Below are 25,143 nucleotides of genomic sequence, written 5' to 3' on the forward strand. Positions count from 1 at the left end.
TTGAAAAAGACCTAGGCTATGCACCAACCGAAGCAAAATCTACAACTGCCTCCCCACCAATTCTCTATGTACCAAGGATCAGTTCAGCAGATTATATCAGTTCAGTGACAGTGTACAGTCAGAAGCTATTCATTCTAAAATAAACTCCCATCATACTCAAAACAGAAGTCAAGCTTTCGAAGTTTTAACATGGACATCTATTAGCTCTCAAGGAGACTTGGATATTCATCAGAAATAAGGTCAAATCCCTGAAAAAGCAATGTCTTCAATTAGAAAATGGTGATGAAAGTGATCGGAAGGCTACAATAAGAAAAAGAACTCTTCAGCTCCAATGTTAAAAAAGGGTTAACCAACTATACATTCATACTACGCTAGCACAGAAAATACTTTTTAATTGCACAAAGTAACATCTTACACTAAATAAACAACAGGCGAAGAAAGAGCAATCCATGTCTATCGTATGTCAATGCTGTGAACACTGCATCTTTGATGCACCTCTCCTTTCTATGCATAATGGGCCCTCATGCCACTCAAGAACTCAGGCATACGGAACACCAGACCAGCAATGTTTTTACTTCTGTCGGGACAGGAAAAGTAAAAGACCACTTGGTCTGGCAGATCCCCTGACAAGACTGGCACCTCTGGGGGAAAGACTAAAGTCGGCCAAACCTCAATAAAAAAAATCTGACACAATGAACTCACTCTCCCAGCAGTTGGATTGTAAGTGGTCAACACGAACCCTGCAAAGATGTAAACTCCAATGAAAAATTGTTTACTCTCAGAAAGTAAAGCTTTCGTTTTTCCATTAATACACACCAAAGTGTGATAAGTTACAATGTTTCTGAAGCAGATCCACCCATCTTGTCATTCTTCTGTCCTCTCATCACAAGAGTCACTTTTAGAGCATGCGCACTCAATGTTCTGAATTGATAGGTAGAATTCTCCATCCTTTATGTCAACATAAACCCATGTGCCTTCATTAAATTATCTAACAATTTTCCTTTTCTAAATTGAATTTTGAATTCTACATTTTATCATATAAAATCAATAACAAGAAAGGGAAACAAGGCAGTACAAGGTGTACTTTCTCCTCTAACAAAACAGACTGCTGTATAGTTGGCGTTATTGTTGATTGTTTCAGATTGCAGCAACAAAGAGAGGAAGATAAATAAAGGCGTCACCACTAGGAGCTGAGTTGCCTATAACTGAAGGATGTGGTGTGGTTGTGCATTTTAATTATTGTGTCTAAACACAAGGTTGACATTTGCAAACAAGCACGACAAAAACAACGAAAAATTCTGATGCTAATCGAACAAGTGTGAGAGTTTTCCTTTAGCTTTCATCTTCGGCATGGCTTTTGAATGCTTCTTCAGCTGTTGAGCTGGGTTAGGAAAATATCTAGCTCATGGTACATTTCTGGAAGATATTCCTGTCCTGTGTAGTGCTTGGTAAACAGCTGCTTTCTCTAGTAACAGAAAAATCGGATACACTGTTTTGCTTCTGGGCCCCATGTAGGCATGTTTTACCTTTTACGTGCTCCCCCTTGACCAACCTGCGCCTGCTGTAGGCAACAATGACCAGAAATGAAACAGCACTATGTTCATTATGGTGACTCTATTCTATGTCACACTCTCACTTGAAGCCGTATCACAACCTATCTAGACATCTTCACCCAATACCCTATGTTTGGTAGCCAAGGAGTACTTGCTGCAACTAAGACATTGTCCAAGGATTGGAAACTGAAACACTAAATTGCAATAACTTCAGAACTGCTAAGAACAGGACCAACACTACATTACAGGTTCAGCTTCATCTGTGGATATAACAATAAACTCTATAAATTATGCAGAATTCATCATGTTTGTAGCAAGGATCCACTAATATTGTAATGGTGGTATAATCGGAATTTAAATGGTGGAAAGCTTTTTGTATGTTTACTGGCAAGCTTCTGTAAACGGATTAGTAATTTTGCACAAGATCATATATTGGACCGGATTGAGAGCCTGGCAGAGGGGTTTTTCCATCACAAATGTGACGGATAGCCTGTCCGCTTTATTGTAAGTGCATTATATACTATGCCACATGTATTAAGGCATTTTTGTGATGGAATACCGGTCAGTCAAACTCTAAATGACTTCCTCAGACTCCTGACACTCTTGTAGGTGATGTGGTTCTCTTCTGCTGTGTACTATGGACAAGTTCTCACCTTCAGCGCCATGAGATCCCCTCCCAGGTGATAAGTCATGCTCTACAAATATTTGAGTGTTTGAATGTTTTAGGTGACTAGGGGCCAGATGTACCAATGGATTTTACCCATTCTGTGTCTATGGGAAAAAACTTTAGTACATATGGCCCTAGGTTCGCAATCACACAAGTACCTCTATTATGTGTTATGCTGCTTTCCCAGACTGATGTTGAACAAGTAGTGATCCATGACATCAGCAAACCTATTCAGTCATGTAACTTCTCTGAGACTCACTTCAGGCTTGAGTATGCATTTGGACTTTGTTGTGCAGAAGTTATTGATCACTCAATCGACATGTAAGCTGTTGCGTAGGTTTGTGGCATTCATATAAAATCAAAGGCAAGAATGAAAACACCTTATGAGAAGAGGTCCACAATGAAAATGGGTAATCTTGTGCTAGTGAGTTGGTCGATGAGTGAATGAATTTAAAGTGTACCTATGATTTCCAGAGAGCAAAATCAAGTGGCACAGTAATTTGAGAACAGCTAAGGGAGTTTGGGTGGCCAGGCTTACTGTCTGCTCCTCCGACCTTTTGCTACGCCTATGGTGGAGACCAATGGACAGGGCAGCATAACGGGGGCTGTATCCTATACGTTGAGTGTTCTATGTTCATCCAGGTGTTGAGTTTTCTTGAAGTAGGCAGGTTCACTTTTATTACAACTGCCAACACCCATTCTGTGTGTATGGAAGGTATGGTAGCCTCGATGAGGTGGTAACCTGCGGTTTGGAAGTTATAAATGTATGGCTACTTAGGCAACACTTCAGTGTGAGACACTGGGATATATCACTACTGCGCACACACAGGGAAGCAGCACTGCAAAGACATTAAAGTTTGTTGCCTGTTGGCTCTCACCTATACACACAGAGACGCACTCACATACCAAAGACCCAGGCATACATATTGGCCTATTGCTCCCTGGTTGAACAATCCTGAGACGCTGAAACCTGCTCTTTCTGGTTTTCATTTCATATGCACAAGTTTGATTGTCTGGAGCGGGTACAATGGCTGTTTAAGCGTGGAACTAAATTGATTTTCTGCAATAGAGCCAGGTGCATAGATGTACTTAGTCTGCTTTACATCCCTTATTACTCTGCTTTATATTCCTTTGTTCCCAGTTCACCGAGAAGGATCATCAGTGTGAATGAAAAATAAAGAATATTTGACGTTAGAGATGTGAGTCATCAATATTGTGCGCAAATTGTTACTGAAATCACACACAGCACTAAAGTGAGCACAAACCAGGCTCAGAAAACAGAAGCAGCCCCTTGACACTATCAAAAGCGGACAAACTAAATTCAGAAGAGCCAGCAGCTGCAGAGAGGAAGCGCACAGAATCAAAGACCACGATCACTTTTAATATACCAGGGATTAGTGTAACGACATCTGCACAGCATTTCTCTATAATCACTTCCACTGTGTGTGCTCGGGAGCTCTGCCAATGTGCACTTTCTCTTAAAATAAAACTAAATACTAGAACACCTAACAGCTGACGCCATATTGCTTCAAACCAAAGAGGTGCTGGGAAAATGATATGACTTCAGCCTGCTCTCCCTCCATGGGGCACCGAAGGCCGAATATGAAACATGGATCATAAAAAGGTGAAAACTATTTACAGCGTTCCGCCTATAAGTCAGCATTTGATTATGTGGCATTGATATCTAATGCAGGTGGCCTTCACTCCACATAAAGAGTTAAAAATGGTGCGGGTCAGGGATTCAATTACCATCCGCCATTAAATCCAGGCGGGCCCAGCTGTTCGTGAAATGGCCTGTCTCCCTCCGATGGCAAATACATTTTTCTGCACAGCTCTTTGACAGAACTGTAGGCGGGTATTTGAGGGGGGAGGGGAAAGAATTGTACACCAAAAGCAGAAGGACCTTATGCTCTGTCTCTTCTGCTGGGTGGGCAAAGATAACAAACTAAATATACTTTGATTCAGGTGCTAAGAGTGTTAATTACTAGCGTTTTTTTAAGACAGTCGCATGTCCTAAAATGAAGAACTGCGTTGATTTAAATGCATTTTAAAAAGCCAGCAAACACAGCGAAAAATAAAACTGTGTGGACGACTGAGCATCTGTGAGCAAACCTAGGTCAAACTAGGAGAAACTAGGCGTCTTTTTTTAACAGATTGCAGTTAATTATTGTCATTTTGTTCTTAGTGAAAACTCATGCTGACAGTAGAAAGCCCTGTAATGCAAGACCCAACAATTCAGTGAGCTTTATAGAGGCAGAATGAATGAATGAATGAATGAAAGTATATTTAAAGAGGGCAAGAGCAGCTTCATAAGAAGCATCCTGGACTGTGCCAATGATGACAATTCATAATTTCTCACTGTCATAAAATTCTATGCCTTCACATATGAAAGCCATCCAAAGTTAGGCCATTTGTGTATAACTGGTCAATTTCAGAATATATATATTTTTTCACCTAAAAAACAAAGTTTACAGGGACGTTATAGTTAATCTGAACATTTAAAAAGTACAAAACCATAAAAATCCAGCAGTTATAGTTAAAGTTATTTCAAGTAACTATAACTCGCGCCCTAAGGTAACTATAACATGCACCCTCACCTCATCAATAATTTTCTTCCAAAAGTTGCAGTGATAATTTCAATGATGCCATAAAAGATATTATGACTGATGTAATATGTGGGGTAGTTAGCAGTGCATGGCGAGGGCATGAGTTATAGTTACCTTAAGGCACAAGTTATAGTTACTTGAAATAACTCTCACTATAACTGCTGAAGCTATAACGTCCCTGTAACCTTTGTTTTTTTCAGTGAATGTCTATGTTTTTTTGTTTTTTGAAGTAACCTAATTTTAATTACTTTACATTAATCCCACTACCGCCACACATGGTCTTTGGCCGTGCGGGGTAGGTGTTGGTCGCAGGGCCTAGGGCCAGGCCCTGTGGCTAAGGTCCTATGACCACCCAACCCCATGCCACTCATGAAGTGCTTGTTTGGTGGAGATGTGATCATATTTCTGAGCATCAAGAATGTGTCTCCAAAAATCGGTAGGAAACACACTTATGGGTCCTTTTAGTAAGCTGTCCATGATTCTGGGAAAATGGCAGGAAGACTTTACATACCACTAATGTATATGGGCGGGGCCAAATGGGCAGGGCTTCTAGGCCATTTTACATTCCTGTAGATTTTAAAAGGAAGAATACGATCTCTGGTCTCAGCAGCAGATGACCAGAAAGACTCCACTCATCACAGTCATTCCATGTGATATTGCGCTCGAAAAAAAGGTAGCAAACACCTCCACTAAGGATTCTAGATAACTTTTCAAGATGGAAATGGAGAGAGAAATCAATTGCTTTGCCTGCACCATGTGCAAGTACGTAAGATGATTAGTGCTTTACAAAAGCGGATCATCAACTTGGGCACCTGCTTTGTAACATGTCGGGGACTGCAGGGAGAACCCAAGGCCCCTCTGGTCCCAGTCGGCTCCCCACCTCATGCAAGACATAGAACTGCTTCCCCACTGCTTGAAATGCAGCTCCCTGCATGCAGGAGCAATACTTTTCCTGTCCGCATGTCTGCGGGAAGGGAAACAGATGAGAACTCTGCTTCCAGCAAGTGGGAGCGGTTTGACAGCTCCCGCTTGCTGAAAGCAGGGATAGTGTTGGCTTTTGCTTGGCGGGAGCTGTCATAGCTCCCGCCAAGCAAAAGCAAACATCTATCTCCCAAAGGTGGGCACCTCAGGACATAGCAGGAGCCGACCCTGAGGGGTGGCAGTCCCCAGCGCCATTAATGGCTCCAGGAAGAGGGCCGCGTGGTCCTCCCTCTACTCTTTTGCACAGGCCGGCTCCAGGGAGGTGGTGGCCCCTCAGGCCGTCTATGGTCCGGGAGAGGGGACACACAGACCCATTCCTGTTAAGAAAAGGTGTATGCCCCAGGGACATTGTGGTCCCCAAAGTCGGGGGAATCCCTATACTCACTATAACTAGGGAAGGCAACTATTGCTTGCACCCTGCCATACCGTTTTCTCATTAATAATTTTTTGCTAATTTTTCAGTGATAATATCAATGGTGCTGTAGAAGATGTCAGGAATGTGGGGTAATTAGCTGTGCATGGAGAAGGCGTGATGTATATTTACTTTAGGGCATGAGTTATAGTTACTTCAAATAACTCTAACAGCTGAATTTCTATGGTTTTGTGTGTGTAAATACAGAACCTAACTATAAGGTCCCTCTAACATTTGTTTTTTCAGTGAATTTCTAGTTTTTTTTTAAAGCAGCAGAGGGTTGGCCACAGGGCCTGTTGTCTCTCACATATACACACAGACAAGCACACACATACCAAAGAATTCAGACATAAATATTGGCCTACTGCTCCCTGATTTGATAATCCAGAGTTGCTGGTGCCTGTTCCTCCTGGGTTTCATTTCATATGGACAAGTTTGATTGTCTGAAGTAGGTACACCAGTAGCCATAGAGCAACCATAAATATTAGCCTGCCACCATGCCCTGAGACCATCCCTCCGCATGCATCCAGCCAATGCGTGGTGGGGCTTTGCTGCAGGGCCTGGCTGCAGCCTGGCCCTACAGCCAACCCCCCCCATTGGCATCTAACCCCATGCCACGTACATCCTTTGTCCGTGAGTGGCGGGAGTTGGCCGCAGGACATGGCTTGGTTCCAAGCTCTGCTGTCAACCTCTCCCCCAAGACCCCCAAGACATCCAACCTCACACCATTCACGGCCAGCAGCAGGGCCTGGAATTGTAGCTTTAACTGGGGGACCTGCTTTGTTTATACTTGTGATTGCTTCCCGTTCAGGTTTAATTTCTGTGAAATAAGCATCGCTGCCAGAATACATCTTGACCTGCGTATTTATTCAAGAAGAGGCCACAGTTTTGCTCAAAATGTCTACCCAACTGGAGTACTTTCTACTTTCTACTGGCTAATTACTAAGTGTTATCTTGTTGGGTAAATGTATAATGCATATTCCACACTACAGCTGTGTAAAGGACCCTGAGGTCATGTCTCCAGTGACCTAGTGTGTCTGTAATTTTGGCAATTAAATTGTTCCACAAGCATCTTCATACAGAAACTTGCAATAACATGAATCCCCATGTAGAGAAGACGACAAGACTACAAAGAGTTGAATCTCCATCAAACAAGTGAACATCCTCTTAATTATATGTAGTAACTGCTTCTTTTGTTCGGTGTAGATGTTCTCATATTCCTCTGCATTAAGAACACATTGCCAAAATCTGTGGGAAACCTGCTGAGGTGGCCTTTTGGTGAGCTGTCCGTCATACTGGAAAAATTCGAAAGCATTTACATACCACTAATATATATGTGGCAGGGCCAAATGGGTAGTGCTTCTAGGTAATTCTGCATACTCATAGTAGTTAAAAGGGAGAGTGACAAGCTGTGGCCACAACAGGAGATGATATGAAAGAATCCGCTTGTCACTTTGTCTACTGGGGAAAGAGTCCCCCCAAATATAGGAACCACGGATAACTATCTTGTCTTCAGGAGACTACTCAAGGGTTGGCTCTTTCCTTCATAACCACCATATTGAAACAGCAATAGACTGAATATGCCTGTGTTAATAAAAATGTATAATGGGATTATGAGTATATTCTAGATATGTATAGTTCTTTAAGAAATATGTATAATTACTATTTCATAATAATAAACATTACACATACTCCTTAAGTATGTTTAACAAATGTATATTTACTCATAGTTATATATATATATTTGTGTGTGTGTATATGCATGTGCATATGTGTGTATATACATATATATGTATATTATTCTATGCTTAACATGTTCGTAGGTCATTGCATAGCTCTTAGACAAGTTGTTATATTAGATACTTAAGAATCCCTGCTTTCTTTTTTATATCACAATGAGCAAATGTCATCTTAACTATTTAATAGCAAGCATATCACTATTGAAAAATTAAGGATTGATAAATGAATGTTAGAAAAGTACACTCATTAATTAACATCAAATATTACAAATCTTAAAAGTCTGTATTTATACAATACAACTTTACTTCTCATATTATACCCAGTATTATACACCTTGCACATATATTCACTTACTATATATTTACATATCTATGTATTTATTACTCTAGTCCTACTGTACTAGAGAAAAAAAGAAATATAAATAAATTAATTAAATACGTTAAAAAAAAAAAAAAAAAGAAATAATAAAGAAATATAAAATTAACATTTACTCTCTTGTAAGCTTTACATCATCGTGTGCCTCTATCAATCTATCCACCATCCCCACTCTACTACTTTGATCTCCAAAATAACCCTGCTCTTCTCACCTCTACCGATCCTGGCACACCCCACACCTCAGTTTACTACTATGATCTCCCAAACAACCCTACTAAATTCATCCTCACTTATCTCACCTTTGACTCATCCAAAACCCCTTTTGTTACCATGATCTCCCTAACCCCTTTCCACAGACTCCTCCCTCTTCCATCTCTCCTTTACTCATCCCAAGCCTCATGCTATTACTAGAAACTCCCAATTAACACTTCTGGATTCTTCCCTCTTTTATCTCTGCATTACTCTAGTCAATCCAACTAACAAACTCACATATCCTCTGCTCAAATTAACTCATACTAATACAGTAGGCATATTTCCCTATACTAATCCACCACTAATTCCTCTTGGGTTCTGGAGTAGCGTGCTACTCGCCAAAAAGTGATTTGGCACCTCATCAGGGGTAGTATACGCTATATAAATACAATTACAATACAATACAAAACAATACAATACAAAATGAGACTAGATCTCAGCTACACATTCCACCCACTACTGGAGGCTTCAGATCTTGTGAGTCATGGCCCCTTCTCATACTCAGCTATGTAGAAATTATTACACTCTGAATATATGAATATAAATATTGTATGTAGATAGAACAATAGATGTGCAGAGTTTAACATTTATTACCTTTGCTGAGTGTGGGGACGGGCCCTGACTCCCGAGAGCTGAAGCCTCCAGTGGGTGGGATGTGTTGGTGAGATTTAGTCTCATTTTCCAGAAAAGGGGCAGTTCTATCCCTACACATGAGAAACAAGGTATAAACCTTAACGTGCTCTACACTATGGCCCAGTGAATAATTGTACTGGAAAGAGCAGGCCTCCTTTTTATAAAAGACATCTAAATTCTATACCATCTGACAGAAAAAAGAAAAGATATAACAGGATTAAGTTTTCTAAATAGGCAATTAAGCTGCTTATTCCCTTGGAGACAATTTGTTTCTGTGATGGGGACAGCCTCTTTCGCTCAGCCAATGAGAATGCAGACACTTCCTCACAGTACTGTACGTGAATTATTGTGGGGAATTTCCCTTCCTTGCCTTTGAGAAAAAGAGACATTCTAATTGATAGATGGTACATCCAATCAAGAATCATTTGTTTCCAGTAGTGCCTCACAAGTATCTATTGTCAATATTGTGTAGTCAAAAATGAGTGCCCAGCAGATTCATTATGGGAAGTTTTCCCCAGAATCACTCAACATTGTGAATTTCTCAAGCTCTGCCAGATGTTCACTACAAGCAGTAATTGTGAGAAGAACTTGGACTCTGAACTAGTTTGGATGTCCCCTTCAATAAAACCTCCTGCCTCTTGCAGTTACTTTTGGATCACCTACCTCCAAAACTCAAGGGGAATGTGTTAGACCTGACAGCCTTAGGGTGGTCACCCCTAACTTTTTGCCTGCCTCCCTCCACTTTTTGGACACTGTTTTTGCTGGCTTTTAGACTCTGCGCACTTTATCACTGCTAACCAGTGCTAAAGTGCATATCCCTTTAAACATGGTAACCTTGAATCATACCTGATTGGACTATTTAATTTACTTATAAGTCCCTAGTAATGTGCACTATATGTGCCTAGGGCCTGCAGATTAAATGCTACTAGTGGGCCTGCAGCACTGGTTGTGCCACCCACATAAGTAGCCCCTTTTACCTTGTCTCAGGCCTGCCATTGCAAGGCCTGTAGGTGCAGTTTCACTGTCACCTCGACTTGGCATTTAAAAGTACTTGCCAAGCCTAAACCTCCCCTTTCTCCACATATAAGTCACCTCTAATGTGTGCCCTAGGTAACCCCTGGAGCAGGGTGCTGTGTGGGTGAAAGGCAGGACATGTACCTGTGTAGTTTACATGTCCTGGTAGTGTAAAACTCCTAAATTCGTTTTTGCACTACTGGGAGGCCTGCTCCCTTCATAGGCTAACATTGGGGCTGCCCTCATACAGTATTGGAGTGGTAGCTGCTGATCTGAAAGGAGTAGGACGGTCATATTTAGTATGGCCAGAATGGTAATACCAAATCCTGCTGACTGGTGAAGTTGGATTTAATATTACTATTCTAGAAATGCCACTTTTAGAAAGTGAGCATTTCTTTGCACTTTAATCTTTCTGTGCCTTTCAATCCACGTCTGGCTGGGCTTAGCTGACAGCTCCTTGTGCATTCACTCAGATACACCCCAAACACAGGGTACTCAGCCTCACTTGCATACATCTGCATTTTGAATGGGTCTTCCTGGGCTGGGAGGGTGGAGGGCCTGCTCTCACACAAAGGACTGCCACACACCCTACTGGGACCCTGGCAGACAGGATTGAACTGAAAGGGGACCTGGTGCACTTCTTAGCCACTCTTTGAAGTCTCCCCCACTTCAAAGGCACATTTGGGAATAAAACAGGGCCTCTGCCCTACCTCATGAGACACTTGCTGGAGAAGAAACCTGAACCAGAACCTGCATCCTGCCAAGAAGAACTGCCTGGCTGCCTAAAGGACTCACCTGACTGCTTTCTACAAAGGACTGCTGCCTTGCTGTTGCCCTGCTGCCCTGCTGTACTCTTGTCTGGCTGTGAAAATGCTCTCCAAGGGCTTGGATAGAGCTTGCCTCCTGTTCCCTGAAGTCTCAGGACCAAAAAGACTTCTCTTTTTCATTTGGACTCTTCGTGCGCCGAAATGTTCGACGCACAGCTTGTTCCGCGGCGAGAAAAACGCGACGTGGCGCCTTCGGGGCGACCAGAACTTCGACGCATGGCCTCGCAAGGACAACGCCGCCCGACTTCAGAGGAGAAATCGACGCGACGCCTGCCATGAGAGCGAAACTTCGATGAACAGCCCCGCGGAACGACGCGCAGCCGGAAAACAAGCAGGAGAATCCACGCACAGACCCGGGACATCTGGTAATCCCCGCGACCCATAGAAAGAGACTGTCCGCGCGCCGGAAAACGAGGCACGACTTCCCCGCGTGAAAAATAACGACGGAAGTCCGTGTGTGCTGGGGAGAAATCGACGCACACACCATTTTTCCACATATCTCTTCTTCTGCGGCCCTCTGCGGAGATTTTCCACTCCAAACCAGGTACTTTGTGCTTGAAAGAGACTTTGATTGATTTTTAAAGACTTAAGACACTTGATATCACTTTCCAGTGATATCCCTACAATTTCACATTGCATCTTTATTCGTTTTGACCTACAATTATCCTGATAAATATTATATATTTTTCTAATCACTGTGTGGTGTATTTTTGTGGTGCTATATTGTGTTATTGTATGATTTATTGCACAAATACTTTACACATTGCCTTCTAAGTTAAGCCTGACTGCTCGTGCCAAGCTACCAGAGGGTGGGCACAGGATAATCTTGGATTGTGTGTGACTTACCCTGACTAGAGTGAGGGTTCTTGCTTGGACAGAGGGTAACCTGACTGCCAACCAAAAACCCCATTTCTAACAGAATGCATTATTTGAATATGTACTACTAGAGTCTTAGAAAAGTAGAGTATGTCACATTAATAAGCGTAATCATTTGTGAAATACACACTATACACTTAACAAGCACTGGCAAGGCCAATCTGTCTCGCCTGTGTAACTTAGTGGCTCTGTCAATTTTTTTAAGCCATGTTGTACAGCAGCACTGAAGAAAGTTTTTAAAAAGTGCAATGACATGGCCAGCACTGTCTGCATCATGGCTCTTTTAAAGTCTCACCTGAGACACAGCCTGCACTGTTGTTTGCCAGTCTATGGGTCCTTAAAAGAAAGCTAAAAAAGTCTTATAACCCACCCATTAATTACTATTGCTTGGCTTCCATGTCACTCTCATTTCTCTTTTTTTCATTCACCAGCGGTAGCTGGTTTAATTTTGCTAGTCGCCTCTGACAGCTTTGGGATGATTTTAGCTTCCCCTCCTTAGGTTCAACAAAAGAAGACATAGACAGCTGCTTCCAGGCCATTCAAATGATCTAATCTCCCTTAAAGTATTTCTCTTAAATGCTGAGTCAGGCTCTTTGTTTAACTTCATATTTTCTGTTTCTCTTAAGCTATATAACATATTGTCATGTAAGCATTTAGCAAGGATATTTTTTCAATAAACATAGCAAAACGGGATGACTCACTTTACATCAAGCCCAAAAAGCTACCACAGAACATGACCGTGTAATTGCGATCGCATTTACAGTCAAGGTGCTGCACAATTGCAGGAAGTGAAATAACACTGCATGTATTGGTTTTAATCACACAAACAAATGAACATCTTATTAAAACAAGCATTGCCAAAGCCAATAGGTCTTGCCTATACGAGATGGATTGACTGTGTCCATTTTTTAACCATGCTCCACAGCAGTCCCGCTATGGAGGTAAAGAGGGGGAAAGTGATATGATGGAGTCTGCACTGTCTGCGTCATAGAGCTTTTTCTTGTTATAGCGGGTGGGAACAGAGCAACACGGGCAATGGGAGGGAGAGTGGAAGCATGGCAGCAGGCCAACATGAACAATGGAAGGGAGGGTGGGGGCAAGACAACACAGACAAAGGAAGGGAGAGTAAGGGCAATCCAACAAGGATAATTTCAAGCCAAGATAGACAATGGGAACGAGGGTGGGGGCAAGTCAACAAGGGCAATGGGAGGGAGGGGGGTGCAAGCTCCACAAAAATCAGCAAGCAAACATGGAAAATGGAAGGGAGGGTGAGGGTGAGGGAAAGCCAACACGGACAATGGGAGGAAAAGTGGGGGCAAGCCAACCGAGACAATGTGAGAGAGGGTGGGAAAAATAAATATGGACAAGAGGAGGGAGGGCAGGTGGGGACAAGCCAACACAGACATGGGAGTGATACAGATGGGCGAAGTACAGGAGGGAGCCAGCTGAAAAACATGTGTCTTGGTAGAGCACTTAAAGACAAATAAAAAAGTAGCACCTAAAAAAAATTGCAGTGGAAGAATACAAGTAATACATTCAAGCTTCAGGGGATGGACAAACACACAAATTGGAAGGAAGCCTAAAGCAAATGAGAGTTACAATGAAACTAGTGGCAAGCAATGGGTGTCTCCAAGCCCACTGATAGAAAATGAAAAGTCTCGAAAGGACAGCGTATGCACTGTCTAGGGGAGACCTAAAATCAGTCTCATGGCCACAAGCAATGGTGCTTATAACACAGACCACATAAGAAACAAGCATTTGCAATGCAATGGGTCTCACGTTTGCTCGAGGTAGAGCTATTACCATTGTAAATTCCTAACTGGACTTTTCTTGACACACAAACTGAAAATAAAAAGTAAAACAGTTGACATGAGCTAGCCGATTCAAAGTGTTGCCGTGCGCGCAAAGAGAGAGACAAAAGGAAAAAGAAGTTCACTAGCAGTCAAAGTTATCGGCAAAAGTGCAATTATTCATGTAACAGGGTCGATGGCCAAAGCAGTAACAAAACCGCCCTAAGGAGGGACAAATGTAAAGAAGTTACAAACGAAACAAAGGATTTTTGAAAGGCACACCCATGAACAAGTGATAGTGATGGGCGTGCGGTGGGTGTGGTTAAAAGCCGAGATACATACCAACACGTTGGAAAAGCAGCGCTGCTATGCTCGACCTAAAAATGGACGAGTGCTAGGATTTTCGTGTGGTAAAAGCATGTTATGCCCAGATCTCTGCATGAAATGCCCAACCCACTGAGGTATCCCATAAGAGATAGCATTTTTCAATTATTTAACCAGAACATATGGAAAAAGATTTCTATCCTTTCAACGGCTGCCAAGTAGCTCGAATCCAACGGCTTCTCTCTGTTACACATTTCTGTTGTACCGGTAAGGGGCAAAGTATTTTTGGCACTGCCATTTCTCCGCTTTGCGACATGCACCATAGTTTAGCATATCGCGAGCTCCGTTTTCTAAAGGTGCATTCCCGCACACAGGAAAACCTGTTTTTCATACAGGCCCACGTGCATGTTAAGCTGCATGGCCTCAGAGCGATTCCTTCCTTTATGTGGCAATTCCAAAATCCCCGAAGAGGAAAGAAAGAGTCTTATTGCGAAAACAAGTGTTTTAATGCCAACCTGGTTTCCCATCCCAATGGCTACGCATCTCTCCAGGCACCCTTTCTGCGGTAACCTCAGGTCTAGACAGTCCTTTTCTAATGCAGCACGTTCTTTGTTTGGCAGCTTACTCATTGGATACAGTCAGGAACCTTCACTGAAACATCTAATTCCTTGTTCAGCCAGCAGTGAAAGATAGAAAAAGAATATATGGCATCAGATGGGCCATCCCCATCCAAGACAAGTCCCTGCATGCCCCTCTAAGAGCACAAAGGCTGTTACATCAGAATCCACGTGGGCCATGCAGAACTGCGCCTTCTTGCCTGCTTCATGCTCACATTAACAAAGAAGGGGGATTTGTTGGGAAGCGTGGTTGGGTTTCAACACTCCAAACTAAGAGGGTTTCAATCCTAGCTAGCCCACTCACCAAAATGGTGTGATCTTCGGCAAGTGACGTTGCCTCACTATGTCTCGGAGGCTAAACCTGTCAAAAATGGCAAGTTTTGGCCGTGTTATCAGATTTATAAATGAACACATCCATTCCACGATCCCTCGTGGCTCCACTGTAGCAGGAGCGGCTGCGACAAACAGCGGGTGCAAGGTCTGCAGAGGAACCGTGTGCGATTACTGGAATTTGCAAACACAGGGTGAAAATGTGCAAGGAAAGGAATCTCTACTGCTGAACCTTCCGGATCAGAAAGTCCGCAGGGATTAACCTTTGGAAGCGTCTGCCTGCAGGGTGGGAGGGAGGGGAGTGGGGCATGTTTTTCTTTTGTTTTTTGCTATATTCACCAGAATTCGGGGTTTATTTACAAGCCCCTTAGCCTTTATTTATGTCGGTTCCAGGCTTGTGATGCTGCTAGTTTCAAAGGTTTCAGGAAGCATGAACTGTAATAAAGCAAATATAATACTACAATTTTTGTATCAAACACCACGTCCCACTAAATAAGAGGAACAGAATGGTTTAATTGCGGATAACAAAGATGAGACGTTATTGCCTAATTTGATTCCGCCTAGTTGATCTTGGAAGGAAGAAAGACTGTGTCATGCCCGAATTCCAACCTGGGTCCTACAGGTACCACCGTGACATTAATTGTATTATTCTTCGACTTTACAGCACTGGGGAGAGCAGCCTTTGGTGTGAAAGATTTATTTCCCAGTGTTTTTTTTTTTCTTCAACATAAGGACAGTCCCTTCTTTGGAAACAAAAGAAAACAAACGCACGCAGATCTCTTTGTCCTTCTCAGATATCCTTGGTCCCCAGTGCAGGTGGCGAGGATGTTAAACTGCATCTATGGAGACATAAAGACACAAAAGGCTGCTCCAGAGCCACTTCTGCACTGGTTCAGTTCTTGTTCTGACTGCTGCTGTTCTACAACGATTCTCTTCCTGCCCGGGCTCAATTCTTGTCTGGTACCTGTTCTGTCCTACTCCTGATCTGGTTATTTGACTGCTTTTGCACACTTATTATATTTTTTTGTTTGCCTGCTCTATTCCCATTCAGGGTTATTCTATGCCTGCTGCAGTCCCATTCCTGTTATAGTCCCATTCATTTTCTCTGATTGTCTCATTCCTCGCTCACAGCTCTCCGCGTGCTCTGGGTGCGTCTCTTCTCCAGACCCATTCCTGCTCTGGTCCAGTCTTCACCATGTTCCGTACTTAGAATGATTAGTTTCCGGCTCTGGTACATTTCCTACTCTCTTCTCATTCTTAGCCCTTGTTCTGCATCTAGTTCGGTTCGATTTCAGCCCACAATCCACTCCATATTGCCTTCTTCCATTCTTGCTTCAGATCTATTTTTTATCCTACTCTCTTTCTTTCTCTGGAACCATTCCTATTCTGGTTACTTTCCTACTCGGGATGAATTCCTGTCCTGGTGCATACAAATTACAGCTGTATTCCTGTTCACGTCCTATACATACTCGGGTCCATTCTCATTCAGGTTCCAATGGTGGGTTGGTTTCATGGCCATTGTACCATTACTTGACTGATTCACGTCCTCTTTTTTTCTTTCTTTCTTTTGTTTACTTCTTTTTGTAGGTTCCATTCTTACTCACCTTCCTCCTGTTTTAGTTTGGCTGTTCCCCTGGTTCTATTCCTGTTCTCAGTTCATTGTTGCAAATCTTACCATTGCCACTGTGTATAATGTTTACCACTAGTGCCACTGATGCTCTGGTCCTCTTATTGCTCTACTCCCTTTGCTGTTACTCTTCTGTTCTTTCTCTGGTTCCATTGTTTCCTAGTGCAATTCTCTCCGTGATTCCATTCTTGCTTTAGAGTATTTGTATAATGAGCCCATCTGTACCCTGATCCCACTGCTTCTCTGTATCAATTGCTGCTTTGGATCGGGCCCTACTCTTGGTCAGTTCTTCCTCTCGTTCCTTTCCAGCTCTCGGCCTAGTAAAGATCTTGTTCCATTCTTAATCTCATTCCGCTGCTTGCCCAGTTCTTCTTCTGCTTATTCAGTTCATACTCTGGTCTTGCTGAATTCGCTCTATTCCTCAGATTCAAGTCTCCTCCTCTAGTTCAATTCTGTTTCTCTTGCCAGTTTGGAACTACTGTATTTATGTTCTTCAATTTTATTTTTTTGAAGTGATTTAATTAATGAGGTGTCTCGGCTCTTTCTTTGGTTTCGTTCCAATACTGTTATAATATCTTTGTTCTGGTTTATTCCACTTACGACTTAGCTAGTGCTTTGATTCCAGTCTTCACATAATTCTGTTCTTTCACTGGATGTCTTGTTCTGTTTTCTGTTTATTTACCTTCTGCTTTACTGTACTTGCACCTGTTTTTACTCTCAGTCTCATACTTCATGGCTTTGACTGAATTGACTCTGTAAATATCCGTCCATTGGTCTTTTAATCAATCAACCAATCAATCAATCTTTTTATAAAACATTAGCAACCAAGAAATTATAGCTATTCTTAGGGAAATAGAGTCACCCTGGATTCACAGTGTCTTCTACGTAGTACGGAATGGTAAGAGTTTGTAAAAACTTGCACCGATTCCAGGAGCAAGTTCCAGGCAGGACATACAATGTCCTGGCCACCTTGTCTCTTATGCTTTTTGGTGTTACAAGAAATGTTTTGTCTGCATATCTACAACCCTATCAAGGATATATGTTAAACATTTATCAGCTAGGTATTGGGAAGCCAACCCATGTACCGCTTTATACGTAAGCACCATAGTTTTTTTTAACATAAAACAAGAAGCTACGGGCAACCAACATCAGTAAGTGCCTGTGGTAAGTGAGTGGACTTATTCAAATTAAACCCCACTTTTTGTTTCCTTGTTCTGTACTAACTGAAGTTTTCTAAAGTTGGCTTTTCGAAAGAGTTGGATTTCCATGTTATAACTTTGAGCCTACTATGGCTGCAGCTGCTATAGCTTTAGCTAAAGCAGAGCAGAACTATTTGGTTTTTATTAACATCTTTCAGATGACAATTTGAAGGTGAGCCCGTGCTACCGATATGATTATCCATCAACATCCTCAATTCCAAAATACCAGCGTTCTGACATTTGCAGTATGATACCAGGGATGCTAATTGCCAACCCGGCATAATGAAATATGCTTGATTCCTAGCAGCGATCTGTGCCAGCAAACAGAAGCTCAGCCATCCCTGCCCTTAACCTCAAACAGTCGAGGTCCACTCAGTTCTTTACTATAGCAGACTCTGCAAACACCACTGTCAATGCCCAGATGGATCTTGAGATCAACTGAAAAGAATATGGGTATCTTTGCCACAATACTCAACCCCAACACAAAAAAGTTTTAAAATTTGATGACAGTGATGAACATATCAATTAAAGAGCAATGAAGATAAACATGGCCAGTTTGGGACCCCCATACTGTACAATGTTATTTTAAGCACGTTGTGAGCCCACAACTACTCTTGGTTTCCTTTCACACTGGAAGAACTCATCTCACTTGCTAGCAACTTCTGACAACCTCGCTAAGTTCCGAACACTCTTCAGTAGCGTACTATGGTCTAGCGCAGTGGTTCTTAACCTGTGCTCCGGAGACACATGGGAGTCTGCAATGGCTCCTCAGGGTGTCCGCTACTGCTTAGAAATGAAATAATATTAACAGAGTAATAAAGTGTATATAAATAAAGAGGCAAAGTGTACTACTGAACACGTTTAAATGTTCTTTAAATGTGAAGGAATTGGAAATTGGAGGCTAAAACTTAAATTAGTATCCTCTGATTCACGGGAGCAATGCAAGTGCATTAAATAGATTATAGCATGGACGATAAGTGGCCTCAATTGCATGTAGAAAGCCCAAACTGTCCTACTGTACTTAAAAAATGTATTTTATTTTTTATTTTTTGTGCATAAAATTAAATGTTTCATGATTTGTATTTTTGTTTGACAAATGTCTGTTTCTGTATTTGTTGAGTATTGTTTTGCAGTTCATATAATTGAAAATGCTTAGGCCTGGGTCTCAGCGAGCAGGGTGCACAAATTCTAATAAAGATTTATTGTGATCCCTGGGTTCCAATAATAATAAAGTGAGGGGGAGGGGTGGGGTCTGCAAAAGTCATAAGGTTAGGAACCATTGGTCTACCGTATCAAACACTGATGACAGTTCCAAAATCCTGAGTAAGGCTGGGTCACCAGAATCCATTGATTCTGAATCTCCAATAGAGCGCTGTGTGCCTCGATGCAGTCTGCAGCCATATTCATTATCTCTTTACACGTTATTGGCTAAGGCTTCTACCAATTTCTCTAATTGGCACATCCCATCTTTCTCTAATAGTCTTAACTGAAACTGGCCAATAGCTTTTCAAATCAGTGCTGTCCTAGGAGGATTTTTTCTGTGAGGTGATCCAAGGCTCTTTCAAAGACTCTGGAAGAGAGTTGCCTCTAACAAGTATTTTATTATTTCATAAATAAAGCTTTAAAATGTTGTACTCTTTGGGAGACGAGGAGAAGCGTCCACTTTCCATGGGCCACCGAGCACGTGAGTTATACTCTGCCCTTCCATTACAAGGGGCTGCAGTCTGATCTCAACATATGGAGGAGGAAAGGGCTGGAAAGATTATAAACCAGCAAGTTACCTGCTATTGATTCAGGAAACGCAGGTAACACCTTGGGCGTGTCTATCGAGCACATTATACACACAAGGCCCTGCAAAATAGTTTGGAGGGCGAGGGGACATGTATTGCCGTGTATTTAAACACTGAAAAAGCACTTCAGGAGGAAGCTGTGAAGATTAATTTTTTTATGAAAACTGGCCAAATGCATAAAGCGACAGATAATAACTTAACACAATAATGCACTAATGCTTCGAATACACCTGGTGAAAAAAGAAGAGTCAAATCATTTTGTGTAAGGAGAATCCACCTTTTGACATGCCCCCCAACGTCTGATTGCTAATCAACTGAAAATGGGACATATAATCATCGACATATGATGCCTTGACCTCTGTTTAACCCGAGTTTAAGCAAAGCATACTTTCATGGTTAGGTAGTGCCAAATGGGTATGATATTATGAAAAACACTATCTTTCATTTTTCAAGCATCAGCTGGTTGTCATGTTGTGGACCAGGCATCGGGAAGCACCCTGAACAACGAAGTCGTGAAAAACGAAAGCGAAACAACGCTTTCGTTTTCCACGACTTCCTTGTTCAGGGCCTTAACCACACATGCGCTGAACCATGTACATGCGTGGTTAAGGCACAGAAGAAGGGAGTCGACACGATCAAGGAGAAGGTAAGTTGGGCTGGGACTGGGGCTGTTTTTTTGGGGGTGGGGTGGGGGGCTCTGTGATTAAGGTTTAAGGGGGGAGGAGAAGGGGGTTAGGGTTTAGCTTTTAGGGGTGGGGTGGGGGTTGGGGTGCTTTAGGTTTTAGGTGTGGGGGTGGGGAGTCAGGGTATTTTTAGTTTTTGGGGGTGGGGTGGGGGCTCGGGGTGATTAAGGTTTAGGGGTGTGGGAGGGGGTCAGGGTTTAGGTTTTAGGGGTGGGGGTTGTGGTGCTTTAGGTTTTAGGGGAGTGGGGTTGCGGTAATTTTGGGGGTGGGGGTTGGGGTGGTTGTGGGGGTGGGGAAGTTGCAGTAATTTTTAGGGGTTCACTAATGCCTTTACCAGGAATGCCTTTACAACGTAAAATCGTTGTTAAGGCATTCGTGGTAAAGGCATTAGTGGTAACAACGAGGTCATTGTTCCGACTTCGTTGTTCCGGCATGAGTGGTTCAAGAACTCGTTGTTCCGACATATAACCCCAGGCATCAGGGTAGATGTGCAAAGGATTGTGGGATCAGCTTCCTATTGCTGGCCGTTGTTTCATATGAACAGTGAAAGTGGGGGTTGCATTTCCTACGTTGCAGCAGTGGCTTTAAAAAAGAGGGTCCAATTCACAAAGATTCTGCTGTGACGCACACTTGTAGCACTTCAGGGGTAAGCCACAAATACTACTGGAATGCAGAAGTAAGCCAAGAGTACTACAAGAGTAAGTCACACGACATATCAAAATCTTTGTGAATCGGAACCACTGCCTTCATGGCTTATAGCAGTCATATTACGGACACGTGGGCCATACCAATGCCAGAGGAGAGTCCGGTGAAATAACATTAAGTAGGATCACATAGTCATTCATTTACATATGAAGGGCTTGCTGCAGAGATCTGTGATAAACCCGTAGGTTACAGGTATAAACCCTGGCACGGCGGATGTGGCCTTTTATCCTTTTTATATGTGGAATGAACACTAATTAACTGTATTATGAGAACACTAGAAAAAATGAGTACATGTTCCTTATGTTTGTGCGCATTGGTGATTTGTGGACTAATTGTTTCTGTTTCCCTGCAAAAATATATGTTTCTTCCAAAACAAGGCAACATTGAGAGAACTCCCTCAGAAATCTCACGTCAGGTGTAAAGGCTCAGAGGGACAGTGACCTGCTGGGACCCTGGAAGGTTCCCAGACAATCTGCCTCTTAGGCTGGGAGTGAGTCAGTCACGTGCCATACAGGCAGTGCTTTAAATGGGCCGGTACTGAATACCGGCACTTTTTTATTTTGAGAGGGAGGGCATCTACATTTCTCTCGGAAAACTGAATACTTTTAATTGGAGAGAACCGGTACTTCTATTTTTCTATTTCAAGCACTGCATACAGATATACCAGACAAGTGCAGGACAGTGTCCCAATCCCGCAGGCCTTCCGGAAGCCCCATGTTGTCTGCAAGCACCCACTTTCCTTCCAGGCATGTCTCGCATGCTCTTTCAGTCATTCGTCTGTTTTTAATTCCCATTTTATGACTTATAAATGGGGCGTTCCCATTATCAATCCCAGGATGCAAGAATGAATGAATCCCTCGCATCCGATGTGAGACAACTCGCGATCTCTGCGTCTTGCACACTGTGTTTAGAGCCTATCCTCTTAGAGTCACTTCAGGGGAAAAGAACTACAGCAAAACTTTGTCTCTGTGGATTCAGTCAAGCAACCTGACAGATACCCGTCACGTTGGTTCGCCGGAGGGGCGTTATTATCGTCACACTACAAATCGATATAGGAGCATTCTATCAATGGTGGTCCTTGATTGTTAGTCCTAGGGCGAAATCCTTGCAATAACTCAGCGAGTTGCTGCTTTGTTACAGAGATCTATGTGTAACTCGCACGTCATCTCAAGGCTGGTGAGACAACGGTTGTTCAAATGCAAGGAAATATATACATTTTAAAATGCAAGAAGCCACTTCAAAACGCTCGGTATTGAAAAAAAGTACAATGTATAAAAAATAACTTTGTGTTTGTTTATGCTTCTAGCGGTTGTCAGGTGTTTGAGTACCTAGCCACAAGGAAACCATTTGATTTGCCTCAGATCACAAAAACTGCCCCAGTGCAGAGAGCATGTCTATTGCTTCTACAGGCCACATTTTAGTCACTTGACTCCAACCGCTCCTATTAATAACAAAACAAATCTAGGCAAGGCCCAGTGTTTGTAGGCTATGTAATCATGCGAAACCCCAGACAGCACAGCGATTTTTACGAGCGGGGTGGGGTGGAGTCTATTCTACTACACTGGTTAGCAGCATTATTAGTCACATAAAAAATTAACAAACTGACCTGCCTTTTGCAGCCTAATATAACTCTTAGTAGAGGACTGTGCATATTTTTTGTTATTATGCTTCTGTAATCTCGAGTAAACCCCGTGTATTGAGTACTTGATTTTTGATTAGTTTCCTGGACTTACGCTCGCCGCATAACTTGATTCAAGCATAAATATCTCTCAGGAAATATTTTCCCTAGCTGCATGCGCTGCGCTAGCATCATTCACCGTGGACACCGATGGACAGTTGTATCTTGCGTGTCTTTTTGTACATCTGTGTTTACCTCGCATGTGTTCGCCTCGCGACTAGTTGGACAGCAGACAGCGGCGACAGAAAACATACCGCATGTCATTCTTACCCAAGAACAAGGGTGAAAATGACGATCTTGCAATAAAACATTGAGAAAGTCCTGGTTTTCACGTGAGCATCTTCCCTTGTGTAATACTCATAAACCCCATAATTAACTTTGGAATTACACATAATAGGCCAAGAAACCATTACGCGATTTTGATCGTCAGTACAATGAAGCTCATTGTATCAACCTCAAAATGATTATCACCCAGATCAATTATGTTAATGTTACCGACATCAAAAGTTCAAACGAGCACCACAGCCCTGCATGAAATCAGACTGCAAACTGAGGTCGCGTGTTTTTTAAAGTAGTGAATTCGCCTCTAACAGACACACGCCTCCTAGCAAATGCATTAAAACCTGGTTCGTAGACTTCAGTCCACGGGTATAGCGTGAGAGGCGATAGACTACCTAATATCTGCAGTTTGGGCACTAATAAAGCGATCCACCCTCCCCACATACAGAAGACAGCAGTCCCAACACTCACTAAGCCCCTGCTCCAAGCCCCTCCAGTTCAGAAAGTTCCTCAAAGCCATACCAATGCACCACACATTACCCTTCTGTCTTTGCGCTACAGCATGTTGGCAGGCTGGCAGTACCCCACGGAAACGTATCTTTGTCATTGGACTGACAATACCACAGTCAAAGGGTTATTTCCCACGGGACAGCACCTGCTCCAGTCCCACCTTTACCCCCACTTGAATAACCCACCTCAGCTCTATAGTTACTGCCTTTCAGTTGAGTGACACTGCCCCAGCACTCCCGTTATTTTCAATGGGGTTGAACCTGCTCTGCCCGCATTCCGTGGCACTGGCCTGCCCCGCTGTCTGCCTGGTTTGCAGTAGCCCACTCCACACTTGTCATTGCAGCGAGGCTTGTACACACCGATGTTTCTCTTACCAACTCCTGCTTCAGGCGACGGAGGTAAACGTCCATGCCCCGTCTCTCCATCCTCACGCACGGTGCAAGCCCATCTGCAGGCTCCCCGGCACTCGAGGGATGTGCAGCTCCGCTCTCCCTCAGGCGTTCGGGGATGTGTAGTTCCGCTCTCCTACCCCTTTCCTCACAGGAAGAGTCCGCTGAGTGGGTTTCAGCTGTTGCCGCTTCAAAGCCTCCAACCAGTGCTATCAGTTTCTGCAGAGGAGGGGGCGGAGAGGGTGCTTCTTGGCGCTAGAGTTTGTGTTTGTAAGTGTCTTATTTGCAGAGCACTTCAGCTCTCGAAGAGTCACCCCTTCCTCCGAGCGTGGATCCGATGACTGCAGGCGCGTGGCGTCACTGCTTTCTCAGTGACCTCCAGGTCCGTGCGTTTTCTCCACAGGAAGCAGCTGAGGACATCTGATTGAGTCGGTTACGTTCGCGCCACAGCGAACCTGCTGACAAATGAGATGTGTGGCTACCTTCTTTCAACTCAGTCCTTGGCTACAGGTTCCCCCGACCACTCTGCAGAGGACACTTTAAGGACTAACGCTTGCACCAGTTTTAGATAATATGTAGCCGCTGTCCCGACTGTACACCTGCAGACTGGGAGGCTCCTGCTGATTTAGGGAGGTCTCGCTGCCCCCCTCGGACTCTGCAGACTCCGAGGCTGTCCCCCTGAGTCAGGGTGGGCTCGCCGCAGAGTGTGGAGCTCGCTCTGGGTGGGCTGGCTGTCCCTCCAGTCCCTCCAGACTTCGAGGCTCCCCCTGGCTTAGACAGGGCTTGCGCCTTCTTTCTTCCAGTCTCTGCAGACAGTGGAGCTGCCTCATTCAGCGCACTCAGCCCTAGCAGGGGATAATCGCAGCAGCCAATGGGTGCTCAGCCCGCCTCCCTGAGACCGCACTGTTTGCATTTCGACTGATTTAGAAACGTTCTCTGATGGCATCAGGTTTCCGCACCCAACAGCTCGGTGTTAAAGACTTCATTGTTTGCAAGTTTTTTTCCGAAAGGAAGTGGCATTCGAAATCAAGAAGGATCTCGTCCTTACCTTGTCACCCTTTGAGGTTTTTTAAAAGCTTTTCGATTTATCTCAACTGTTGAGAACTATACAAAAGGGACCTGGGACTGACTCTATCTATCTATCTATCTATCTATCTATCATCTATCTATCTATCTATCTATCTATCTATCTATCTATCTATCTATCTATCTATCCCCTGCCCCTCTGTGTCTTTATCTATTAATCTGTTTCCTTTCTATCTATTTAGCTTTCTCCTTCTTCTTTT

At 43.2% G+C, this 25,143-nt stretch overlaps 1 protein-coding gene across 2 annotated transcripts in view; it reads right to left on the bottom strand.

The window, feature by feature from the left end:
- INKA2 (inka box actin regulator 2) overlaps positions 1 to 24,674 on the bottom strand; it is a 69,027-nt gene extending 44,353 nt beyond the window's left edge. The window contains exon 1 of one of the 2 annotated variants that reach the window (XM_069238658.1): positions 23,843 to 24,674. In XM_069238658.1, coding sequence (XP_069094759.1) covers positions 23,843 to 23,893 — 51 coding nt within the window. In that variant the 5' untranslated portion in view covers positions 23,894 to 24,674. Of the gene's footprint in view, positions 1 to 23,827 lie in introns of both variants that reach the window. The other variant, XM_069238657.1, reaches the window with a different exon arrangement.
- Between the last annotated feature and the right edge of the window lie 469 nt (positions 24,675 to 25,143).

Source organism: Pleurodeles waltl, chromosome 6 (genome assembly GCF_031143425.1).
Source record: "Pleurodeles waltl isolate 20211129_DDA chromosome 6, aPleWal1.hap1.20221129, whole genome shotgun sequence".
In the NCBI taxonomy this organism is placed as follows: Eukaryota; Metazoa; Chordata; class Amphibia; order Caudata; family Salamandridae; genus Pleurodeles; species Pleurodeles waltl.